The sequence below is a fragment of the Bombus pyrosoma genome, linkage group LG7 (assembly GCF_014825855.1).
Source record: "Bombus pyrosoma isolate SC7728 linkage group LG7, ASM1482585v1, whole genome shotgun sequence".
Lineage (NCBI taxonomy): Eukaryota > Metazoa > Arthropoda > Insecta > Hymenoptera > Apidae > Bombus > Bombus pyrosoma.
Window position 1 is genome coordinate 9405914 of NC_057776.1, and position 27855 is coordinate 9433768.

Consider the following 27855-nt stretch of genomic DNA (forward strand, 5'->3'; position numbering starts at 1 on the left):
AAATTTCAAAAAGTATACCCTTGCAAATTTCCAGAATTTCCAAGAATATTTCTATCAATTACGAATCGAGATTGCTTGGACCATTTTGCTAATTATACAACCAGCGAATCTCATAACCCGTTCAGAATCTTCCCTTTGTACACTTCTAGTGCCACTACACCGACACTGATAATATAAAAATTGCTTTTTCCAAATTTACAAATACTCGTAATATTTTCCTCGTCAACATACAACTCTCTGCCCCACATCTTCGTAATGAAAGTACACTAAAATCGCTGATCAATCGTACCGTAAAAATTTACATTTTCACAGTCGGTTAAGAAATTCGCACCCTACGTTGAAAATTTCTCTGTCTGCCGATGAAAATCCCCCGCTATCAATTTTACGTAACTCTTTCGAGCCACGAAAAGTCCCTCGTTCGTATCAATTCCATCCACGAACATCCAGCCAGGATTCTCGCGAGGGACGTACTGTCTCGGAATAGAGGAGAGAGAAATGAAATCAAGGTGCACCTTACCTTGGACGTAATTGTATTCGCCCCAGCTTGGATCGATCCCCTGCAGGGCAAATGTTAGCGCAACAATTAAACCGGCGAAAGAAGAAAGGACAAAAGGTGGAGATGCTGGCAGGCCTTAGCTCGGTGAATGCGACTGCGCTGCTCCCATAGACGCGGCGCGTCATTATGCGGGAGGACGAATGAATCGCGACAAAAGGGGTGGAAGGGTTGGCGAAAGGGACGAAGGGATGGCGGGCGGGAAGGTGGTAGGAAACGGGCAAATGTTTTCGAGTAGTCCCACTTCCACGGACCCATTGTTATTTAACGCGGGCACATTGAGGATGAGCACGGGGAAGACTGAAAGACGAGACAGAGGAACGGTAAGGAGAGAGGACAGCCCGAGAAAGGGAAAGCATTGTTGAAGTTCTGTAAAATACGATCCTCTTGGCTAGCACGTGTAAGAGTACTTGACATTCAACATATTTCTAACGCGACGATTATCAGTCGACCCTTTTCCTTTACCTACCGTAACTGCCTTTAACATTGTTCAATCCGTGCTAATTTCACGTTGCACGTTGCATTTAACCGTGGAAATTTCAAATTAATCGAAAACTTTCCCTCGGAAATTATCGTAAATCTCTGTGTAATTCTGTTATGTATACTCCTTTCCTATCTACTGGTGTGCTTACTTAACGCATAGCCTAATTTCCGAGGATATAAATCTCGTGAATATAAATAAATAAAAATAAATCTGTCGGATATGACGGATGAAAAGTTCGCGGGTTAAACAGGCAGATAGAGAACGATATTAAACGAGTCTATAGGATGAGGAACGATCGGAACGACGGTAAACGTTTGGTTTGCGAGCGAAAACGTTTTGAGGATTTCTGGGAGTTTAAAAAAATTCATGACAAAAATCTCGCCAACGATATCCCGGCGGAGAACAAAGAAGGAGGAAAGCAGATATAAATTTTTGTTTTCTCCGGGGAGAAAATTTCCGTGTACACAGTCGATATACTCCGGTCGGGACGAACCGTAATGTTTCATCGGTCGGCTTAGCGTGGGATTACCATTATGTTTCCCGGATTACACGTAGCATCGAAAATATCACGGCCAACGGAATATACTTTTTATTGGGGTAAAAGCGTCCAGCCGATTTTTGTTTTTAATACGCGCCCGCTTGCGACCAGGATGCCATGCAAGCGGGTGTAAAGGAGAGGGATGGAATGTATGATTTTTATTTAAATTTACATAGGGGTACGGTAATGCGTCGTCGAATTGGAAACTTGATGCACGTTGGGTGAATGAAAATTTGTTGATGCACACGCCGCATCTATATCAATAAACTACCGTTTCATTGTGGAGGGCCGACCGAGCATGTCCGGAATGGAAATCCCAGGCGTCGTTCTCATCCGCGCGTGCTTGTAATTCGAACGCTCGTTTCACGCCTTCGTTTCGACTACGAGCCATCTAAATCAAAATTGATAGGATTGAGAAAAATCCAAGCAGACAGGATTCGAGTGAAAGCGAACGGGGGAAACAAAGGAAATAAAGAATGGATTCGCGACACGATTTCTAAACGATGGACGTAAGTAGTAAGTCAAACGCGAACAGTTCCGAGAGACGGTTCGCTTACCATTTACTGCCTATAAAGTTTGAAAAATGGCATTTTCGCGATTCGAGCGTTACCTGGTATAGTAATAAAAAGAAGAAGAAGAGGAAAAAGGAGAGAAAGTTTATACGCTGTTTTACCTTGATACGCCTCTTTTATGACGGTATAAAAATATTATTAAAAAACGATGGAGAACAGCCGTACACAAGGAAGAAAAGTAGGGAAGGAAAAGACACGAGCAAGGAAAATCAATTAGGCGTGTAGCGTGGCATAAAAATACTGCTAATAAAAGAATTACTCTATAAAAATAGGTTTAAAATAGAAATTTATCGTGACGTTAAATAATTACTCGCAACGAGAGAACCCGTTCGATCTTTTCGTAGTTGCTGTCGTAAAATTTCTAGACGCTACGGTTTATACCCGACGTTAAAGTGGCACGCTGGAAAACGAAATTTCCAGAAAAATTTAGCCGGTGAAGCAAAGAAAAGGCAGAAAATATATGATCGTGTAGTGGCAGGCGTATGTGTTAGCTCGATACAATGTGCGTCGAATTACCTCAAGAATGCTCGCAGCTATTCAGCCATGCCCGGAGAAACCACTCGGCTAAGTATTCCCAACGATCCTGCCACCGATGTTCTCTACCTCCTTCTCTCTAGCTCGGCCAGGTCTACTACGTGCCTCTGAATAACTCGCGGTCATTAGCAGGCGGTCCTTTTTACATAGAGTGCCCGGCATGTAACACCCTGACGAAATACCTCTCGCCCCCCTTTCAACCCCTCGACCCTCTTTCCGACGCTCCGCTACGATAATGAGTACTATTTCGGTAATGAGGTCGCACGCCATTGAAAATCGCGGAGAAGCACGCGATCTACACTCGCAGAAACACTGCGAGCCAGTGCTCGGGAGACCGTAAAACTTAATGAACGGAGAAATAACCGTTTCGAAAGAATCTCCGGGATCTATTCCCTCTCATACTTCCAGCCGCGCTACCTCTATCCTTTCTACTTTTCCACCCTCCTCGAGCCAGGCTAGGAGAATGGGAATGCCCGACTAAACGACCGGTCGACTTTTCACTCGCGGAGATTCGATCTATCCGGCCGAGACGCTATCAACGCCCGAGAATTCCTCCGCTCAAAAACCCGCTCGCCGCTGTAAATCGACTTTCTTGTACGTGCGCCCTTCCGTTTTCTTTCTCTCTGTACGCCCTCTGTACGCGCTCGTTCTTTCTCCTTTCCTCTTCTTGTTGAAATCTCGCGTTTCCTTCAACACCACCACCGTGGTGCTGCTCGAATTACTTTGCCAAATTTTTTATCGTATCTACTATAGCCACCGTCGATGGATAATGATGGTTGCGTGTCTGCTACGATCGGATAATATTTCACTGTCTATTTAACGTTGTTTTACGTCACTCTTTCGAGGTTATTAACATCGTTAAACGGGTATTCTTTCTAATTTTGACTGTTATCGATGTGCTGTTCGTTCATCGGTACTCCGACTCCTCGAATTTAACGACTTTGTAACTTTCACGTGTGTGACACACAACGATTTTCGTACAGTGACTCGTGTCAATTTAACGAGACAAACTTCGTTTGTTTAGTGGATGCATGCGATGAAGCGAAGGGAATTTAATGATAAATATATTATTTTGGTAACGAATAACCTATGTAACCAGTTTAAACCGAAATATAATCTGTTTGAATACGATGTTTGTTATTCGTATTGCAGGCAATGTGTTTGTGAAAGCTTGCCTGATTTACTGTGAACGGCAGAGTTGACAAATTTTATTTTATATCTCTAGGAGAATGGACCGTGAAGGGAGTAGATCCAAAGCTGAAATAAATGTCGATGGCAAATAATGAACAGCCGTAAACTGTAAAATTACAAAGCAGCGAATCCGTGAGTTATAGCGAGACTAGAAAATGCAGTTTGAACGCGTTCAAGTCGATTGAGTTCTTAGATTATCCTCCGAGGACGAACCAATCGACTTCGTTTCTTGTAAATTTCTCAATTCTATTATCTAGTACGTGATTAATGTTCAACTCGCCTAAAGACGAACAGACGACACGAACAATCGAGATAAATCTTAAAAAATAACATATCATCTTCGTGTCTTATCTTATCGAAATAATGTTACTGCCATATTCTAGAAATTCGCAAGTATTCGTCGTTTTCATTAAAAAATAAATGACCAAACAATTATTAGGTATCGGTCGTCATAAGAAAGCATTCAGCGCTGGTAAAGATAAAAAAGAAAACGCAATGGTATCGCGCCCATTTCCGAGTATCTTAAAATTAAATTCCCAGGACGCGAGAGATCGTTGTTGGCGCGAAGAGGAGGCGAGGATCGAGACTCGCGACTTTAACGATCCACTTCGTTTGCGTGATGTTTCGCCGCACCCTCCCTTTTCTTTCGACGCGGCATCGAAGCCGGTAACTCAATTCGCGTATAATGACGTGACAAGGTACAGTACGCGTGGAACAGGCTGCAATTCCCGCGAGAACTTGTCGTTCACCTTCCTTTGATTCCGTCGTAGTCGCCAGGGAATGGTATCGGTTCGCCTCGCTCTCTCGGTCAACTTTTCACCGAAAAAGATACGATCTAGCCGAGCGGAATGTTATCACCGGGCCGGAAATTTCTAGGGCCGAGGTCGTCGTCGCTTGTACGAAGCTGATTTTCGATTTTGCGCTGTCCCACTTTCCGCTTCCTCTCCGTTTCTTTCGCCGATTTTCTTCTCGCCTCTTTTACGAGGTCGAACGCGCAACGTGAAACGTTCCAACGAAAATAATCAACGCGGAGAAAACCGATCTGCCGCTGTCTGCCTCTGTGACCTTCGTCGCGCGAGTCGCTTGTCCCTGTGCACGTGCCTTCGCGACCGATAACGATTTCGAATCAATCGTCTGGTGAACACGTTCGCGAGGTATTCTCCCACGACCTACGTAATGGGCGACGAACTTTAGGTGGTTACGGTGTAGCCGCGAATCTTGCGGAAATCTGCCGGATACTTGCGCGAAACTCTCGACAATCTATTTATCCCGCGCGTTTAAACTTGTTCTTACGTGCATCGTTTAACCTATCCTCGTCTGTTGCATGGTTGGCGAAGACAACGGTGGAATCGCGCGAACACCCGGCGTGCCCCGGTTTTCAGGAAGCCCGCGGGGATTTCAGCTGCGATGTCAGAATTTATATTTATCTCCGTTCGACTGAAGGAGCGCGACTCGTGTTCGCGTTGTTCAAATAATTCTCGTTACAGCCGTGGATTTTGAAATACCGTGAACTGTAGGATCTTCGCGGTATATCGTGGATTTTCTATTTTAATTTCTATCTCTTATTTCATCGCCAATGATTTGTTTAAGTTACTGCCGATTTATTCTTTGTAAAATGGCAGGGTAATGGAAGCACGAACGAGGATTAATCGAAATGGAAAACCCTCGTATCGGGAATAGAAACGTGAAATACGTGTCCATTCGAGTATACGATTGCCCGTTTCGTTTACAAACAATAAAACAAGACACAGTGGTCATACAGTGGTTTTACGTTGATCATAACGCGTCGAATTGATGCGAGGGCTAATTCGATGAAGCGTCCCCCATCACCGTAAATCGTTGCACGCGATCGAAATGTTGCTACCCAAGCACCATTAGATACGGAGGAAATGTATCGGAACCGCGTGAAACCATACGTTCCGTTTCATTGTAAATTAGTCGAGCCATCTGAAACAAGGATTCCCGGTATCACGGACAACCGCTCCGCTTGTAATCTGTGGCGGCTGATTGGACCGGAAAGTCGGGTATGCGAGACACGACGTGTACCGGATACGTCGAAACAACACGCCGCTCATTGTGTCAGTGCCCGGCACGTTCTACTAGGGGCAACGAAGTAAAAATAAAGAAAGGGGCTGCGTGGACAGAAGCGGCGAAGAGAAGAGAACGAGGAAGATGGACCTGGTGAAGTGGCATAAGGAGCGGAAAAGAGAGTGAAAAAAACGAAAGAGGAGGAGGGGAAAATGAAAGAGAAAGCGAGAAAGGAGAGAGACGTAGGAGTGGCAGGGTGAAGAGGCAGATGTGATAAATGGTAATTGCGCAAAAGTACCGCGGAGGACACGAGTAACACCCGTTCCTCATTAGAGGCTTGTTAGGGAGCCGAGACACAGAGTGACGGAATGCGGAGAGAGAACCGGAGGGCACAGAAGTCGGAGTGTTCGCGGAGGCGCCTCGTCTTTTCTACCGTACACGCTTTATCCTCTCTTCTTCCGCGACGTCTGTTCTCGTTTTAGGTCAACTGGTGCGTGTGCAGCCCGCTCGTTTCTATCCGTCTTAATAACCAATCGCTTTGATCGCGTCGCGCTACTCCAACCGGCTATCGCGCGTCTTCTTCGTTCGTTTCTCGCCGTTTCACTTAAGAATATTATTGTTTTGGTCCGCGTCCGGATTTATAGGGAGCGATTTTTCGCGCTGCTCGTTTTTCTTTTTTCTTCCTTTTTCTTTTTCCTTTTCTTTTTGTTTTTGTCCGCAGAGTTCGTTATTCCTCGTGGAACAGCTGCCGCCTGGAAATCACATTTAATCGCGTTGAATCGCGTTCTTTCACGAGTGGCTTCTCACAGCGAAGTTTCTCTCTGGTATTTGATTTAATAGGACGATATAAAAGGGGTGTTCCCTCGCTCGCTATCTCTTTTTATTCCTCAGCCGCGGACGACGCGGACGACGTTATTTTGAAAATGTGGAAGATTCCTCGGGCACAAACATGTCAGAGCGCGACGGGGACATGAAAGGCGTAATTTAAGAACCGCCGCGTCGCTTTGAATGGAAACTTAAATCACTTCGTTTCTCTTTCTATCCTTGATCCGTTTTCATCGGAGCTGACGTGCTTCGTTACGGGATTCATAATTTGTCGCTTTTGTCCGTTGACGGATCATTAAACGGATGAGACATTCGATTAAATTGTATCTCCTCTGGCTGAATTCATTCCTGGCTTTTATATAACGTACAATACTATTTTGGTAACGCCGCTTTCACACTCTCGTCCCGGGCTAATTGACGAGCACGATGATTGATATGAAATTACTAACGAGTACACTGTTATTCACACACCATACGTAATACCTACGTCTTGACTATAGAGATTCCTATAAATTTAATTTCTAATACAGGATATGACAAGAGAAATAAGAAAGTCAAAACAGTTAGAAACGTGAGAACGAACGACGCGAATGACATAGAAAGTGCTTTCCTCTCAAGTCTGTCTAAAATTCTCCAACGCTGTTCCATTTCATCGACATGGCTACTTTAAATCCTCCGATGCGTTGCTTCCACCTTAAGGAATCTAACTAACACGATTCTCGTCTGAAGTAACAAGAACCGGTAAAAATGGTTCTTATAATTTTCGATAAAGATCGTGTTAGTTACTCGCGTGCTTAAGTATACATCAGACTCAACGAGAATCACCGTGAACTAATTAGATCCGAGTAGAATCATTTCCGACTTGTCAAGACCGAGTAAAGGTCATCTTAAACTGATACCTAGTAAAGGTCGATCCAGAGTCAGCAGGAATTAACATCCCTAGAAGCTCAAGGGTGTAGAGAGGAACTACTACCCCCTTGCGTATCTCGTGTCCATAGAAGCCAGATTCTAGAGACTTAGCTAAAACCATCTTTAAGTCGAGAAATCTCGTAACTGCGTGGTTTTCAAGTCCCAAGGTCCAAAGATGACATCGTTCCGTGACGCTGTAGTGAGAAAGGGGGAAAATAAGGAAGCGGGAGTTTCGACGTTAGCGAACTCGTCAGTAAGGCTACTCATCGCTAAAAGGTTCCTGTCTCAGACGCTGAAATAGTACTACAAGTTAGGTCGGAGATTGTACATAGAGAAGGATAGACGAGTACTTGGAGGAAATGTATTTTCGGCGCGTATATATGTGGATACATATGTAGCAGCGAATGTACAAAAATAGGAATATTTCAAGAATTTCTTTCTCGAAAACGACGGGATTATCGTAATTTCTCTGAAATTTAGCGAGATTGAGATGACCTATCGAGTCTGACACGTTTCGAACGATTTCTATGAAAAGTCCGACAGATCTGGGTGAAATTAGATTTGCCGAATCTGACGCAGCTTTTGTTGGATTTAACAAGTCTAATGTAACTTTCGTTGGTTCTGACAAATTTGAGCACATTTCTATCGGATTTCTAACGTGACTGGAACGACTTCTAGCAGTCTCGGCAAATTTTCAGCGTCTCCTATAAATTCTTACGAACGGGGAGTGATATTTTTCCTAACGTTCCATTATATTGGCTATAGTAAGTTCTTAGGGCGTTATATTTTGAGTTTCGTTAACGAATTCCGAACTTGGCCAGATATTTCGTTTCGTTCGTTCGCGTGCTACGAATTCGATTGAAAATGGCATGCAATAAACGACTCGCATCTCCTATCCTTGACACAAGGGTTAACACGAGTTATATCTATCATTGTTAACACTAGAACTACCACACCGGTGAAATTGGCAGATTTTACAATTTTATTTTAAAATTCCTACTTCATGTTATATTTTAAATTATAACTAAAAGAATAATATAATGAATTTCATTTTATTTTTTTATGTAATCGAACTCAAAATAATTTTGAATCAAGGCTGTTATACCAATACCAGTCAAAATGACTGGTACTTGTCAAAGTATAAAAGGGCTTTGCAATCTGTTTATCGAACCCCAATTCACCAGTTTTCTCGTTTTGTACAACTTGTCACACGTTTTTAAAATTTTTACTGCGTATCATTCGATATGATGATATCAGTTATCAGGAAAATTCCGGATCGAACGCTAGATCTCTAGATGCTAATACTAGAAATACCACACCAAAATGACTGGTTCTACAATTCTAAAGATGTGTCGACCCTCGTTTATACCAAAAATGTACTACATAACACGGGATTTCTTCCGTAAGAAAGTAATAAATCAATAAATATAAAAATATTCTTTTAAAGACTAGTCATTTTCACTGGTGCTCGTAGAAATAGCTTCGTGTTAACTACCGGTAGTTCCAGCGTTAATGATTCCGCTGGACCGCGCGCGTTGCTCTATTCGCATCACACAGATACAAACTCGTTTCGAACAATCTTCGCGTTTCCCGTTCTGTGCACTCGTCCGTACCTGTCTCCTGCTTTGCGCATTATCCAAAGAGATAAAAAAAAGCACGCCTCGCGTCTCAACGAAACGGTATCACGTCTCGTTGATTTACACATGTATCGGCGTTACGAGGCGTTGTTATCTGAAAATTAAAATCAGAGCTCCATTTCGGTGGATAGCTCTGGTTTCCTAGACTGCAGGAAAATCCCGCGCTATTAAGGAAGTGAATCTGAAAGAAATTGTAGTAGACCGGATAAAGGAAAGGAGGGGGGTGGGCGCAGGAACCGAGGATGGGAGGGACAAAGCGGGAGGCAGGGTAAAAAGAGTCGGAGGGAAGGCAGTTTATGCATGTAAATCGTCCGTCCTGACTCGCTGTTTGTTGTTCTTTGCTTCGCCAGAGCGCGTCGGCGTTTTACGTGCGCCGCTGTATTTTATTGCGAAAGGTAACTATATATGTAGATACGTATATACAAACATGCACACATACGCGCGCATATATATGTGTATGTGTATATGCATATGTATATATGTGTGTACGTGTATGCACGAATCAGGAAAACGTAGTTGCGCGCATACATATACATGCGCCAGGGGCTCGCTTTTCCATCCGCTTTTGTATCCCTGAATTCCCTTCGGCGGATCGACTGGTGGTGCATGCACTTTTCGCAGATACGGTCGATTCATCGAAAACTCATGTATTTGCGTTATGCGTATTCCAATAAATAATGGATCTGATATACGATGACCGATATCTTTTCCATCGCCCACCTCCAATCTGTTCAATCGTCGCTAACATTGCATTTCAACGTGTGTTCCACTGCATTTCGGTTGTCACTCTGCAAGGCGTTCATCGATCTATCGTTTCTAGATTTTTCTATCGGTTAGAAACGAGAGCAGCGAGGCGTTGAAAAATAGTTATTGGAAGTAAGTCGTTTGAGAATACGATAGAGACAGCCCTGGGAGTCTCCCGAGTCAGATTTAACACAAATTAACCTAGAAAGTCGCGAGTCGTTAAGAGGCCATCGCAATGCGACACTTACACGAGCCACATGCACGAACTGCCGATCTGTTTGATTAACCGGAATTTTATCCCCGTTTTTATTTGCTGAATCAAACGAACGGTCCGTGTAACCTTGCCAATGTCGTCGGCTGACCTAAAAAATTGTACCAGTTTACCCAGGGGAGCGCGCGTTCTTTCTCGTCCCACGACCGATCATTATCGTTCGTGCTCATCTCGCGATGATAAATCACGCGAATGGCCAATAAATGCCAGCCAGCCGCACAGGTTAGACAAACAAACCGAGCACGGCCTGCGCGGTTCCCAAACGCATCGGATAAATCTATCGCGTGATTGGTTAATTAACAGATAAACGTCTTACGCACTTGCGACAAATGATTGAACGCGGCGGATATTATACGCGACGATGGAACGGCCAACTTCCAGATGTCACGTTCACGAATGTTCTTAATTTGAATCACGCGCCTCTTCGTTCAAAGAGTTTCCGAAGATCAAATTTTCAAATTACACACGACATAAGTTACACGAACGTGTAAGGCGTTTAAACTTCACGTTCAAGAATTTCTAGATTTTTCGGCATACGCGTGAAATAATTACGAGCTACTCTAACGTTATTCCGATCGTTGATAAATGATGGGGGATTTAATCCAATGGTCGACTCTAATACTCGGGATGAAAAGGCGCGAATCAGTAGCAAAGATCAGAATGTGATTCAGCGGCCGAGGAGAATTACGTTTGGAAATGGCCCAACTTCGATTGCGCTCCTCTCAGCCCTCTTTTTTTCACTGCGTCAGTCGGATGACTCAGCACCGGTTGTCGCCTTTCTCGGACGACGAACGTCTTGAAGAAGACTAACGATGCGTTTAGACGCCAGATTAGGAAATAAATGAACAAACACCGACGTCACTGAGGCACGCGGCTACATCGAATAGTTATGCAAATATCTACATACGTGTGCATCTAAACATTCCGGTGGTTCGCATATATGCTGGCTCACGGAATACGGTTACATATTCCCAACATTTTTACACGGTACAGAGTATGTAAAAAATAAAGAAGAGGGACGAGAAGAGCACAGTTTATCTCGAAGCAACACGAGATCGTCCGTTCAAACAAGATTTTAAACGCGCGTGAACAGCGTCTCGTCTTCTCCTCGAAGAGCGTCTCGTTCGCTTTTGTTTTGTTCGGTCAGAAAAGAAACATCGACGGACAACGACCAGCCGTGGTTTCGTTGGATCCGTGGCCGTTACAGACGAACACTCGACGGCGAATCCATGTTCCATCCCCGAGAATAATGGACATTAATGGCTGCCGCGGCTAAACAGTTCTCTCGAGTGTTTGCGCGAACCTTTTCTCCGTGCAGCTCGGTAATCCGAGGGTCAAATAAAATCATTTAGCAGCACAATAAGCAACATACTTTCAGCCACTTCGTCTTGTCGAGAAAAGTACTCGGTTTAAGTGCTGATTACAATCCCTCTACTCGAATGGCCACCAAACTGCCGGATCATCCGACACCATTGTTTCGCTCACCTGCGATGCCAAATACACTCAAAGGCGTTCTCGAGTATTTCAAGAGTGTTGCACTTGCGAAATGTGTTTCGTGGAATCCGCGTGGCAGTTTATAGTCGCACCGGTGCCGATACACGCGTGCCGAGTTTAACGTTAAAAACTATTTATAACGAGACGCGAAGCACGCTGCGGCAGTCAGTTTCTTAATTGACTTTCTACCGTCGCTTTACAGTCTGCTTTGAACTTTACGCTGCCCTCGTAATCATTAACTTGAAATATTCGCCGTGATATTAAATTATTAATCATCGTCACCGGTTGCCATTTATTATTTTAGTTTGTACCGTGATGTGACATATTCGCGATGCCACGACAGGCTACGTAGAGGCAGAAATAACGGCTCACCCTTTAAGGGAGTATTCTACTGTTTTTTAAGTTTTCTTTTTTCTTGTTGGAAATTGTTTAAGGGAAATTGATCGAAATTAACGCTAATGTAAATCGTGTCCATTGCGCTGAATCGAAATGAATTTGACTATACCGAAACGAGAAGACAAATAGCCAATAATGAAGAAATGGCGACACTTTGAAACTTTGGCTCTTGACAATTTGGTATCCAAGGAAAATACCTTTGATCGTAGGATACGATGTATTTTATTGCACGCAGCCATAAAACGGAATGTAGGAAATATATTCGAAGTATACGCCTGCGACATTAATCGCTTTCTCCACTCGTCGGTTTAATTTACGATACTACACCGTAGCACAAATGAATTACAAGCTGATACTTACACTTAAATTAGAATGGAAAGAATTAAGATTAAATGCAAAATTCTACAGAACGCGAACACTGTGCAAAAGTGTACGAAATACGCGATACCATGCAACAGACGAAATAAATATTTCGCTAGATTCTAATATTTCTTCTTCTTTTAATTATCTTAATAAAAACAGAATATCCGTGATCTACCGATAATGCAACCGATATCAGAGTAGCTATCGTCGTTTTGTTAACAGCGTAAAGTAACCGAAAACAGCTGACACCGTATAAATTTGCGATCGTGAAAAATGCGGCTGGTTTCTCGGTGAGCACCTAACCGGGGCACAAGTGTAGCTTCCTGCTCACCATACGGTGAAGTACACACTCACAACTTTGACTTGTATAAAGTCGTTGTTCTAATGCGGCGCCACTCGACACTCTCCGTCGAGTGCTCCTAGAAAAGAGCTAGACGACGTTCGTCTTGAAGAAGAGGACCCTTTTATGGTTTTGCACCGACTAACCACGAAAACCAACCCCCGTAAGACGTTTTCACTGCAATTCCATCGCGGACCGTGGCGGCTTCAACTTCGTCGAGAGGAAATTGAATTACAATTAACACTGGCGGAGTGCTTTACAGCTATCGTTATTTTCGTTCGCCTGAAAACACCATTAACTCGAAACAATTTCCACGAACGAAGCAAAGAAAGGAGAAAAAAACAGAAGGAAAAAAGACTTTTTGACTGATCGGCACCTGTAATGCATTTAACAATAGAACTACCGGCATTTGAGACGTAGCTGTCTCTACCAAAGCCAATCAAAATGGCTGGTCTTTAAAAAATACGTAATAGTGAAATATTTTTATATTTATTGATCTATCATTATCTTACAAAAGAAACTGCATGTTCTGGGATCATAAGAACCACATAATAACAACTTTAACAATAACAATAAGTACAATAATGAAGAATATTCAGTATCAAAATCCTTGGTAACAAGAATATCAAAATAAATTTCCATTGGTAAATATAAGAAGTGCAATATAATAATATAATAATAAGCGTAATAGAATAAATAAAATACAAATATAACTTAAATTATTAGGTAGAAAATTTATCATTCATCACCAATCGATTCAAAATCCTTTCTCATTTTAAAAAGCATACTCCACGAAATATTATTGCGGTATACTCGAAACGCAAAGATAAGGAAGTTTTACGTTTACCAGATATCGTTTCAATACTAAAATAAAATAATGATGATCAGTTATACGAAAACGACCGATAAATTATGTTATCGTATCGTATTACGTTATCGTAGACTGCAACAGTATAACGTACAGCATCCCAACAATTACGTATCATTGTAGAATGGAATTTAAGTATGAAAAGTAGGCATCGTGATACGTGTATTTGTATATATTCCAACGTGTATTTGTTCGTTCTTCCTCTGTTTCGCAATTTCTTTTACTCGCTTCAGGAAAACTACGCGTCCCTTTGCCAGAACATAGGAATTTAATCACATTGACTTTGAACTATACATAGTCGCACACTCTTCGGTGTGATCGTAGTCTAAAACAAGCGTTTCTACTGCTGTACTTGTAATTCGATCGCTCGCAACGAACAACCGCTCGCAATTTGTTACGATACAATTAATTGCTGGAAACTCGCTGCACGTTCACCTGCTCTCATTTCTCGTATTTCCACGATGCCACGACAAATTGGTATGAAGGAACAAAAACAGAAAAAATGGAATATACTGGAAAGGAAACAAGTGGCATGCGATATGTACGTAATGGAACGTCAATGACAAACCGCGGGTCATTCTGTCGTCTACCGTTCATAGTAGAACTTATGGCGGGCCAATGGAGGATACAGGTATCGGTAAGATGGCTGGAAATATTTCACGGTACATCTCTTTAGTCCGACGATCGGTAAAACTCTCCTTTCGTCAGCATTGTTACGGAAAATCAGTGTGCATTTTTCACGAGTCGGCGCACAATAGGAAGGGAACGTCGAAGCATCCGAAGCCGCCTCCCATTGTGATTTTTCCATCCGCGTTTTTCCTTTTGCGGAACTCCATCCATTTGTTCGCGGGATCGAAGTTTGCGGATGTTTCGCAGCCATTCGGACCGAATGCTACAGGTACCATTCTGATAAATGGAACGTCGACCGGCCTCTACATACAACGCTATAAATCTAAACGTCGCGATACACGGTTCTCGAATAAAGCCCACCATAATTCCAGGGTATCTTATCCACCGATGTCTGTCGATGCGAGACGATGAACAGTCGGTGGCATACTTTCTCCATTACGTTCACCACGTAACGTTGCATCTTAGACGAGCGGAAAATCCGTGTTGAAATCGCCGGAAAATCATTTCCTTTCCCATCTATCCTGATCGTATTTACGACCGTCGCGGTTTGCAATTTTCATCTTGAGCCAAGGACAGAGGAGCCTGTTTGGTGGGCAAATATTTGAAAGGAACACGAACGTGCATCGACCGAACCGACGAAATGCCAGGAAGAAAGTCCGTCAGGCGGACAACTGTCTCTTTTCGGACACACGAATTTTCAGCCTCGGAATGGATTGGAATCGTCGAAGCGTGCTGTCGAACAGGGCGCGGGGATCACGCGAAGGATCGAACCGCAAACTTGCCCTGATCCGTCCATGTTTTTTGTTCGTTGTTAAATTCCCTCGTCGAAAGGCTGACATGGTAGCGATGAAATACCACCGGTAAAAACGTGAAAAATTGCCATCGATTGCTATGTGAACAATTCCAATATCGCCAGCGTCCTCCTTCGGCCGTCCTATCTTTCTCTTGAAACCGAAGGAAAAAAAAAGGAACAAATTGAAAAGTACGAACACGGGAGAATTATTTCAATTATCTTAACGAATCTTTAGAAAGCTACTGTATCTGCAGCTGTACGTAACATGCATATTTACATAGATTCTAGATTCTAAAGAGTTGATTATCTGACGAAACGCGGCGATTCTTTCTCGTTGCACCGAGCGAAAGAGGAAGCATAAACGAGCCGCGTTTTTTCACGAGGTCAAAATCGACAACGAGAAATTCTGTACGGCCGTCGTGATTCCAGAAAACACGCGGACCGCGCCCACGCGTTACAAGCACGCCGGTTCGAAAACGAATTCCCCGCCTCGGGCGTTTTACAGATAATTAACTGACATTAACATTTCGTTCGGACATGGAGCGCAGCGTGCTCGTATTTCTCCCATTTCCGACATGTACGCATATTTCCATGGCGGATAAGCATCGCTTTTCCACCAGTTCCACACAGCCCTTTATTTTTTCTCCCTTTGTCTCCTTTGCCTTTCCCGTTCTGCACCATTTGGTCGGTTTCGATGATACGCCGGATTACCAATGTGCCGCGTGTATCTTCTTTTTTTTTTTCTTTTCCTTGCTTTTTTTTCGCTTGCATCTGGCTGACGCGGGAACGTCGAGAGCGTATCGAGGCTCTTCTGGATCCGTAATTAAGGTCAACGCGGCGATCCACCGCGCCAGTAACGACTCCTTTTTCACCAGTCTTTTTACCGTGAAATCTATCCGCGATGCCATCCTCGTCGATGTTATCGCGACATCGATTACGTTTTAACGCTCCGTGCAATAAAATAGCCGCTGCGTGGGCGGTTGTACGTTTAATTGCGGACAATGGAAGGTTCGATAAGCGCGAGACCCGTATTTTATCACGTTTCTTTATGCATTCGATTTCACGAGAAAGGAAATCGATGCTGTTTTTTGCAAGAAAAAGAGACGAACCTTTTCGTATATGTGGATTTAATCCTTCGCATATATGCACGAGATACGAGTATCTCGAGCTGCAGCGTTGTTCGTGCAATACTTTGCATAAGATATCTTTAAGGCGTGTGGTTTTCATTACGACGTGAGATACGTAAATACATCGTCTTGGCGTAAAAGTCAGCTCGTGTGAAAGTGGCAATTAAATACCGTGGTACTTAAATAAAGCGTCGATTAGAGAATGTACTGTCGCGATAAACGCTATTTCTCTCGCTTTCGTTGCTGTTACGAATAACCTGAAATTGAAACTGCGAAAGGGAAAATGTAAATTATCTAGTTTAGCAATGCAAATCCAGTGCATCCGAAGGATAGAAGTTAATCAAGAATTTCCAAAGAGTAAACATTAAAAGGTATACAAAATTTGCAATATCTCAATTGCGCTTTACGGTACATGAGATACGTATTTCGAATATTAAAATATTGTAATCTTTACGAATCTAGAAACATTTAATTGCACAGGAAATTATAAAATTGCCCTATATATATATAAAATACCAAATATAAATTTCCATTTATATGTACATATTTAAATTCCGTATACAGCCAGGATTAACGCCCATGGAAATTTCAGATCTTCAATAAATAGAAATAAAAGTCATTTGGCCAGACGTTTCATCTGTGAATGCCAATGCCTATGCCAATCATACTAAATACGCGTTACAGTTCAAACAAAAAATTTGTTTTATTTTTTATCTTCCTTTGCACGAAGTGATATTCGATCATAGTATCAAAAGCAGACTTTGATGTTTAATCGGTCGAATATCCCGTCCAAAACGTGATACGAACATCATGTCACGAGATATTTCGTCTACGGATGCGAAACGTTAAGGGTAATTCGTCTAAGGAACACGACGATGTTTAATTTGAAAAGGGAGGTTGGACAGGTGGCAAACAACCGTGTAGCACTTACAATTAGAACGTGTTAGTCAAGACGCAAACGCGAGTGTTACGGCTTTTGTATCGCAAAGTGGGCAGCAGGGCAAACAAAGCGAACCGTGCAAGGCTTGATTACAATAACCACCCCAAATGGGCGCTAACTGTCCTCCGTACTAATTGTCTAATCTCTGTTGCTCTTCCGCCGCTCGAACATACCATTCTTCGACAGAATTTGAAAACACACAGAACAATTCCGAAAGTAGTTTGGTTTTAAACGTACTGACTCGCTGTGAAATTACTTCGTTGAAAGGATAATGATACGCGCGAAAATATAAACACACGTTATGTGATTACGTTATTTAAATTCATTCTACGAGAATAATATAATCATTTTCTCGCGCGACAAAATGATAGCGATTCTTACAGCCAGGCAAAATATGATTATTCATAACGCGAATTAAAATCTCGATTTTCATCAGAGCTTCATATGAAACATAATCGTCAGACAGGCTCGACTACGATCACTCGAACGTTTAACAGATGATATCAAAAGATAGCAATCTAATCTCTGCCTGAATTACCTTACTATCTAACTCCTTTCTCTTCTGCTCTTCGGAAAGCAAACTTGTTTTTTTTTTTTCAAAAAACCGGTATCCATAAAACGAAATCAATCAGGAAGAAACGCATCGTGTTCTAAACGAAACACGACACTAAATCTTCCCCGATAAATCCTAAGCCCACGTTCTAGACTACCGACACAGCACGCGAACGCTGGGGCACAACGGGCCGGATCAGCCCGAACGAAAAAAGAAACACGAGAAGAGAAAACGAATCGATATATACCGGTCGTATATCGGGCTTCTATCATTCGCTAAACAGCTTGCGGACCGGCGGGCTTATATCTGATCCCAGAGAGACAAGCAGGCCGACCCAGGCTATTGTTTGATAAAGTCTCAGAGCCGCGGATTATAACTAATGGAACTGCGAGAGGGAGACAAATCGCGGGTGTAGGTTCGCGACGCGCGTGCTGGGTTTATGCGATCGGGAATCCTTAAGCGCCCGGCGCCGCCAATAAAATATGCATGCACGCTCGCGGGATCCGTGTAGGTACCGGTGCTTTACATCCCACGAGACGTTGTACGCGTAGACGTACCGCGTGTATTAATCTGCATAAACTCATTGCTATGCAAACGAAGAGATTCGACGTCGAACTAGGATATCACGGGGAGCCTCCGCGGCTTACACCGTGGCTTAACCGGGTCTCTTACGTTCGTTCGACTCCACGTGTGCACACCCGCCGAACACCTAGTCACGATAAACGTATAAACAGCAGGTAGCTTGGTCTACAGGTATATACATAAGTATATAGACACGTATACATTGTCGGACGATACCGATCGTAAAACGGACCTCCTTCGTCGATGGAATAATAATTGCAAAAGCCTGGCCTAGCCTGACGGGCAGGAAAATCGAGCCAGGTTTCGTAAACGAGAGGAAGACAACGGCGCGCATCACCACCTATTCCCTTGCGAGCATCGATAATCCGCTCTCTGCCCCGCAACAGCGAGATGAAAAGAAAACAGTCGATGAATAATTTCGTTATTGGAACGCGCGACGGGAAACAGGTGACGTGATATTGATTGGAATGTTTAAAACCACTCTCGAGAGTCACGGTATCGAGATAAGAGTCGAGGGACTCTTTCTCGCTCGTCGTTACGTCGAACCATAGAACGGAAAAATTTGCATAGCCTCGAATTTTACCAAACGGAAGATATTTCACGAATCGACGTGGTCGAGTGATTTCGATTTTCTTTGGCCGCTTGTGGTCGGTAGAAGAGAATTTCATCGTTTCACCGCGGATGAAGTCTAGAGGATCGTAGAGAAAGTTCATCCGGGCCGCAATAGGCGTAATTGTAGGCGGTTGAAGCACTTTGTTTGATCAGCAATTGAAGCTGCCGTGCCAGTACGTCTCGTAACAAGCCCTGGCCGAGTTGAAAGAATTTTCTAAAAGAGCGCCAGAGAGAAATATTTCAGGGAGATAGACGCTAACGCTCGAAAGTATCCGAACGTTTGCGTACTTTGGCGATATTATGGACAAATTAAATTGCAATAACTTGATTCGAATAAATCTACGGGCGAGTCATCGAGTAGACGCATCGATTGATTTTATAAATTGGAAAGTACAGGAAAGTTATGACGCTACGAACATTGCCTTTTTTCACATTTCCCTCGGAATTAACCATTATTTATGTCATCCTGTTACGATAAATCAACCGCTAAATCTTTTGCTTCTTCGGAATTGAACGTTAATCGTGTCTGTGTAATGAATTTGGGACATTGATAAAAAATGGAGTCGATCGGTGTACCTTTCAAGAGGCTCGTACATTACTGCCCCATCTTTTAACAGGTAATTTTTTTATACCCTTTTAATTCCGCGAAAAGGTAGCACGTACCGCTTCTAATTATGTCAATTCACCATTAGCTCGTACACTTTGATCAACTTCAAATACTCTGGATAGAGATCGACCAAAGCGTCCGGATACTTACGATACGGCAGTGTATGTATAGATATAGAGAGGAGAACGTCGGTTGCGACGTAGCACAAAGTATACGGGGCGTGCACGCACTAAACTGTGGATTTTCCGCCTCGTCGGCCGTAAGTTGCCGCATGTATGTTTAATGCGAGCACGCGAGGCCTACGACCGGGCGACTTCTTACTACCGTTCGCCATTACTTATTCACTTCCGGCGCAATTACCGCCGTGTACTCCATCAAAGTCCAGACACGGGAATCGCACCTTTCTTACGAGCGTATCGTCCCCGTCGTCTCCTCGGTAGCGCGCGCGTCTTTTCTCTTGCCGCTTATTCGCTTGACGCGTAACGCCGACAATAACGTCGCAACGAGGCATCGTACTGTCGAACTAATAAATCCATAGCCATCTCCCGTTGCGTGGCCCACAGCCGTGAATTAATTATTCGACCTTTCGCTTTCCCATGCCGCGTCACACCTGTGTACACCGTGTCTCGAGATACCACGTCGCGCGATCAGTTAACGGTAAGTGACACGGGCATACGCAATCGGATCGCGTTGCTTTATCATTCGTATGTACGCTTGCTTCGTACAAGATCGTTGAGAATTGTAGATCTTAATCGCTGAAATAAATGTACAGGAACACTTAGATTACACTTAGAATTGATATGAAAATAGTTTCAGATTTATTTAATATGTGATTTACAAGATATTCGTCGATACATATTCGCACGCGTCTCAACACTCTCTTTGTCTCGCCATCTTCTATGCCACACTACTAACGAGCATAGAAAATAAATTAAAAATATACAAAACAGTCATAAAACCAATCTGGACGTACGGAATACCACTATGGGGAACAGCAGCAATGAGCCATATAAACAAAGTAGAGACAATACAAGCTAAAATTCTTAGAACAATAGTAAACGCCCCATGGTACGTTAGAAATGAGGACATTCGGAAGGACCTGGGAATACCAACGGTCAAGGAGGAGATTAGCAGATGCACGGAGAAGTACAGAGAAAGAATAGCAACACATCCGAACCGGCTGGCTGCGGAAACGATCAACACAGCAAGCATAGAAAGAAGACTGAAAAGGAAACACCCAGCAGATCTCACAAAGGATATAACCTAACAAACACGAAGATGGTACCCCGCTGGGAGTAGCCACCCACGCGATAATCAAACAGCTGAAAAATTTCACCAAATGTCCAAATTGGACAAATTGTAAATGTAAATTATTAAATAAAAAAAAACACTACTAACGAAACAGTTGCATTCATCTGTTTTACGAGACGCTGTGCACGCACGTACTCCCACACACTTATACTCATATATGTGTGTCACTACTACACGGCTAATCTAGTGTAGCACATAAAATTACACATATCTCAATAAAGATGTTTCCCGACTTTGTAAAAATTTAACTTGGGATTGCGACTTTTTTTTTTTTAACTGAGTATTTTTGAGAATAAATTCTGATCTGTCGCGAGGAACGTTTAGCTTAGATCATAGTCGTTGAAGAGCAGTATTTCTCGCTCATCTCGAAAATTTGAAATAGATTTCGTATCGCTTTTTAAGCAAAATTCTCTGTAGATTCGTTCGTTTCGTGATAATTTGAACACGTCAGATGTGACAACCATCGTCATAATCGTAGTGTAAATCGATATTTCAAGTATAAATTTGTTGTAACAACAAACGCAGAACGCTATTTTATGCAAACAAGTAGTAGACTAATTTATATCTCGTGTTTGTAAGCCTCTTGTGAAAGATCATTATTCGTAGATTTTAACTCAACAAGGACTTTATTCCGAAGCAATGGAACAAATTATTTATCCCATTACAAGTTATCCTGAAACACCAAGTATATTTCAATGTCATGCAACGATGTATCAGAGATTCGAGCAAAGGATAATTAGGAAGGTACATCTCTATCGTTTTAACGGCACCCTGTCTGAGCCGGAATAAAAATGGATCGGTTGACATCGACAAAACGGCCGCGGGCAACCCTTCAGGGCGCTTTTTAAACGCGTTATTTTTCGAGTCTGCTCGTTTTGTTGGTTTTGCTTATGAAACTTTGTTTTACCGACACGACAAACACGATACCCGTTTGTTGTCCCTGCGCTTTGTTTTTAGAAGCTCCGTACGCTTCCACAAATAAGATAAAGCACGCTAATGCTGAGAAAGTAATAATTTTACAATTACGACATTACGCTCGGGCGTTGATTTAAGTTTAAATTGTTCGAACGAGCCATCTCGCTTGCTTTTCCTCGGAGAACGACAAATTAACGCGGTAGGAAACGAAAATTTCACGGTAGCTTTGTCCGGTTTGAATTTTTCATTCGACTCGAATGGGGTAATTTCATGAATTAATCGCAAACGTTGCGCGCAATATCGCCGATATTCTCTTCCGCGGTATTGCCAACTCATCGTACGTTGTTTTAAATTTTATAAATTGCGCTTTGAACGTTACACGAATCAGAGTATGGTAAAATTCCGTGCAACAAAGAGTTCATGTATTTAATTGAAAATCATATAATAAGAGTCCATTGGTTCTCCCAATTACCTATGATTTTTCGTTCGTATAACTTCACGTTCGAACAAGCGAATTAAATCGGTAAAAATTGATTGAACCAGAGCTAGGCAGAATTCGCTTCCGATAAATACACAGTTCTACCCTGTTCTGTATATTCTCGAACGTGGTAATTTTCGAGGAAAGAATTTTCGAAATCAACGCAACAAGTGAAAAGACCGATCAGTCAGTCATCGTCGAAAGTCGAAACTCGTTCGGGTGTCTGAGAACCCATACCCTATTTGTATTTTCATTGAAGATAAAATCGATGATCGGACCGGGAGACACTCGACTCCCTTACCGTTGTCATCTCCCCTCGAGTACCACCCTAACGAAGTCATCGAACTTGCCAGCGGAAGAGGCACCGCGCGACAGAAGCGTTCGAACGCGAAACGAGAGCGAGGAACAACAAAACACACCCTCGAAATCCCTCACCCCGGGCTATGGTGGTATATCGTTAAAGGTGGCGAGTCTCATAACGGTTTCCATGTTTTTCTCTGCTTTTTTTGTTCCAGGTTGACGAGGCAGAAATGGCACGGTCGGAGTCACGGTGAGAAAAGGGCGAGGGTGAAGCCCTCGCGCGAAACGGGAGCTATGGTGAAAAGCTTCGGTTTCTTCGCCGGGAGGGCGATACCTGCCGTCCACCTTATGCTTTTTCTCGCTCTGGCCGACACGACGAGCGCCGTAGACCTCTGTAAGTAGACCACTGCAAAGCCATGATCCGTCCCCCTTCCCTCGCCGGAGGTTTATAGTTTTCATCGCGAAACTTCCTCTGTAAGTTATTAACGAGCAAGACGCGGAGCGCCGCGCGCCACGACGATACACGTGGCGCTTGACCGCAGTCGACGAACTTTCGATCCGGAATCGACTTTGGCCGCGTTCGCATGGAAAAGCTGGATTCGCGCGTTCGTAACTCCGTCGTCGCCGCCCTCTTACACACCCTCGACCATTTGCCTCGCAGTCAGACTGCTACCTCCCTCTCTTCAAATTGCAAACTTTTAGGCAGAAGTTGTGTATTTAAACAGTGTTCACGAGGCTGGCCATTGGCAGGGGGAGTAGAGCCGCGCCATGGAACTCATGATACGCCCGCTCGATACTACAACCAGCAAACCTTTGTGCGCAATGCATCGACGACAAGCGATTTTGTTCGATCCAAATTACTTCGCGGTGATCGACCAACTTTCGTGGAATTGAAACGGACGGTGGTGTTGGTACGCTCGAATGCCGGAACGTACGCCAGCTACACCGAGAAGAATCGTACATATGTGTCTCGGGTTATGGACTTTCATTTCCGACGGGTTTTCGCTTCAAGGGTGAGATTACGTTCTACGTTTAGCCCTCTATATTCTCGCGAAAGTTGAAAGTTACGTACCTGGGTATTTACGTTTCTTATATATTTAGTTTCCTGATCAGGTAATATTTTATTTATTTCATTGTAGAGTGAACGTCGACTGTTACAAATTATGAAATTGTTCGCATTTTTGGTAGGAGCAATTCATTTAATTGTAAAATATACGGTGCTGTTCTTGAACGAGTTTCTGGTATCTTAAATTTGATACGAACTCATCTTATTTAACCTCTGGTTGGATTAGGTTAAAGAATTTTGATTACGCGAAACAGCAAATACGTTTACTCGTATTTTTGAAGCGTAAAACAACACGTAGAGAAATTGCCCATTACTCCGTTGAAAATGCAGTACTGCTACCTAAAAGGTACCTCAATGTGTCCGCATTAGTGGCACTTTTTCTGAAATAAAAGAAGACTTTTACATCCATTCTCGACCGAAGGTCTCCGGAATTTAATGGGTCGATAAACGTCCAAGTAAATTTCCCGCGGTAGACGTCTCGCAAGTTGTCCACATCGAGCGTTTAATCGATCATCGGTCCACTGTCCGTACGAAAAAAGCAACCTGCATCGATTTGCATGTCGGAGTGGCTTAGTCAGCATCCAGCAGGCCCGTTAACTTCGCTAAACGATCTGTCGGTGTCAGGCGCGTTACTTTTCCTTGTAACGAGTTCAGCAGTTGAAAGTATCGAAATCGTTTGGAAACCGATAGATAAACGATAGATCGTGCTTCGAATTCCGATTCAAAAAGGAGAAACATCATTTCGATTTTATCGTTTTCAGAAACTAAAACTGTATACATAAATTCATAGATGCAGGTATTCGATGGTGGAGTACGTATCGCGGTGGTGAGAATTTTCTGAGAACGACGAGTGATAGAAAACTGAATGAACGTTGAAATGCCAAAGTACCGGTAGCTAATGGAAAGCAATTCGAGTGGCAGAGAGAACGCGCAAGTAGATCAGAGCGTAGAGTATCATGTGAATATTCGACAATTTTTCAACTTTATATTCGATTAGTTTACGAAACTGAGGAGATCGGAGAATGTGCGGATACTGCTCGTATAAAGCGAGAGAATTTCAAGCGAATCGTTGGAGTATTAAAAATGTCGTACTAGTTTAAAATCAAATCATTATTGTCTTATTTTTCTGTTGCTATGAAATATAGGTTTATCGATATTATTTTACGTGTAACGAATGAAAACCTACTCGCAGTTCGACATTCCTACAGTAGGTATTCTTGTAAAATTCGTATCGTTAACGTTTTACAGAATTTTCCGAATCGATATTCAAACAAGCTTGGCCAAGTGCGCTGCTTATCCCTGTACGTTCCTTTCGCCGAGATAGCAAACGTATTAACCTGTTGCTACACGAACATCAGGAGAATTTTCAACGTGCGCGATAAACTTTCAACCAGAGAATCGTTTCGTAAAATGAACGAACCGGTTGCCGTAACTATGAAAAAATTGGCAATATTCCAAGATAGAATTTCACTGGCTGAAACAAGACCTTTATATTTACACCAAGAGCATTTGCAGCAAAGTACATCGATTCTATAAACTGTAACAGACACTCGTTTCTCGCTGTACCCCTTAAACGTTCAACTCCTTACCTCCAGCACGAAAAGGGGCTCGTTAATGTAATACATAGCGCAGAATCGTTTCCGGAGAATCAATTCAGAATCGTGTTTCGTTGAGCAACCACTAGTCAACAACGAAAAGAGAGAGAGAGAGAGAGAGAGAGAGCAAATAAAAGAAAGCAAAATATACATGGCAAGAAGAGAAATATCGCCATAACTTTCGTTTCGTTGAAAATGGTTGTACGGTCGTACGTTGAAAACGGTTTTTCATTAAAGAAATGGAAACGCCATCGTCGGGCTTTATCAAATGCTTGCTCTTAATTGCGATATAAATTTTCCTGGAAACCAGCGGAAAGAAATGTCCTCGTTTCGGCACCATTCATCCCAGTGTCGATAGAGTAGAAGCAATTAATGATGTTTGGTCGTGGCGACCAAATGCAATCCTTAAAGGGTACGCTACGTTAAAAGAGACAATTCGCGATCGGACAACGCGAGAACCAGACTAACAGCGACGAAAAAAATAACGTTGCCGCGGAACACTTAGGCGGAATTAACAGAAACAGGGAAGTAAGTTTTCCACGCGGCGGAAACCCGTTATTCACGATCGATTTACGAGCGCGATATCTCACCGTTGTGGCTCGTTAGGGAGAACGTGCCGACAAAGGAAACGGATTCTGCGAGAGGGACGATTCAAGTTTACCTCGCGAAAAGGGAGAAGTTGCAGCGACAGCCGAGGATCGTGAGAATTCTAGAGGGTGCGAGCGATATATCGAGGCTTCATTAATAATAATAGCGTGCTTGATTCACGAGCGACCGCTTTGTTTCGCTGATGGGTATCGTTATTGATTCTTACTCGTAAATTTTCAGGACGCGATCCATAATGCAAGTAGACGAGACGCTATGGATCTTTGTGCTATTTTTTCCTCTTATCGTTCTTTATTTATTTGTAGCTGTTATGAAATTTTAGAGTGCTTTAATGGATAGAAATGCTTCTCCGCTTTTCATCTCCCTTTCGTTGCTTTTCTCATCTACCTACTTTTTTCTCCTCCTGCCCCATGCTTTCCCATTTTTCCTCTCCTGTCTTCTCTTCTTCCTGTCCCCTTTCCTCTTTCTACTTCCCTTTTATATTCCCCTTCCTCTTACTTCTCCCTGTATATACGTATATACCAACGGAAGGTATTCAGCAGAACAAACATCCATTGCGTTTTCGCATCTAAATTTCGTAGAAACTATGGCGTATAAATATCTTACGAGACGTACCTCGGTAAAAGCTATCGATATAACTATTTCGCGAGCTGCTCGTTTCGCGAGAATGCTTTCTCTCGACATAGCAACGATAATTTTCCAAAACTTGGGGGCGCCGTCGAGTTTCATCGATGCCCCAGTTTTCGAGGACACGTTCGCGCGACAAGTTCGCGGAAATTAATTCATTTACACGCGAGTTACTTCGTTAGCCGGTTCGAAGCACAGAGTAACGTGCTTTTCACGACGGGCTCGCAATCTGTAGAAATTTCATCTTACCGACGATAACACGACGGACCCTACACCACTGCCATCGTATCCACGAAATTACGACGTCGCGGATTCGTCCAAGGATGGTGCAAAGTTTCACCGATATTAATGGCTACCTACGTGGCCATTCTGTTTCTCGATGGCTTAGCACGGATTCCTTCCGTTATAAGCTCGAATTCCCTGCTATTAATTCTCGCGGGGTCTCTGGTTATTCGCGGCACAAAGCTGCAACCTCCCATCATGTTGTTCCGGTACACCTGCACTCGATATCCGGCATTACGTATTATCGTTTATTCGCCGCGTATTCGATCCATTCAGGCAAACGATGCTCCAGCAAATTTTACCGTGGCGCATTTTAGTTGGTAATAGAACTTCGATATGCATAAATTGCAATCGATGCGACCCGCGCCATGAAGCGAAACCACCCCCAGCCCCGTCGCGCACCAGTCGCCCCTCGCAGTATCCTCGATAATCGAACTATGTTCGCGAGACAGCCAGACGTCCTCAAATTTAGAGAATTCGACGCGTTCTTCCTATTGTATATCCAATTTTACTAGTAATGCAAAGTGTGTACGATATTTAGGGGTTGAGGAAAAATGCAAGCATTCGTGAATATCGGACCTCTGACTGGCAAGCTTGGAATTCTATCTCTATCGCAAAGGCGTCATTTTAATTCTTCGCTGTTATCGGTCCCGTTTGTCAGATACGATTCCCTCGTGTAAATATAAAATTGTTTTATCCGGATTTTCCGCTTCTCCTAAAAACGCGATAAAGTGAAGGATTAACGTTAGAACCATCGATAACCGAAGCGTAAAAATTGTATCGGAGAAATTACAATGAAAAGCGTGAATACGTAGGAATATATATAGATAATGCGAGAAATATTTTACAAGAAATTATTCGAATCTGCGAAATTGCGTCGTTATAAATGTTGAAGTAACTTCTTCGAGAAAAACTCTACATCTTTATTTATGTATTTATCTATTTATCTATTTATGTATTTATGTATTATCACGCAGAAATATTCTAAATAAGGAAATATGCATATTATTGTACCCTTGAATATGCATTATGTTTTGGGTTGCGAAGTCTAGGAACAAAGGAACCAATAAACAGATTTCTATTT

General features: G+C 42.9%; 1 protein-coding gene across 4 annotated transcripts in view; it reads left to right on the forward strand.

The window, feature by feature from the left end:
• The window catches only part of LOC122569185 (discoidin domain-containing receptor 2-like), a 158214-nt gene that overhangs the window by 47236 nt on the left and 83123 nt on the right, over positions 1 to 27855 (forward strand). For all 4 annotated transcript variants that reach the window (XM_043729810.1, XM_043729809.1, XM_043729808.1 and 1 more), the window contains exon 2: positions 22811 to 22989. In XM_043729810.1, coding sequence (XP_043585745.1) covers positions 22890 to 22989 — 100 coding nt within the window. In that variant the 5' untranslated portion in view covers positions 22811 to 22889. The remainder of the gene's footprint in view (positions 1 to 22810; positions 22990 to 27855) is intronic.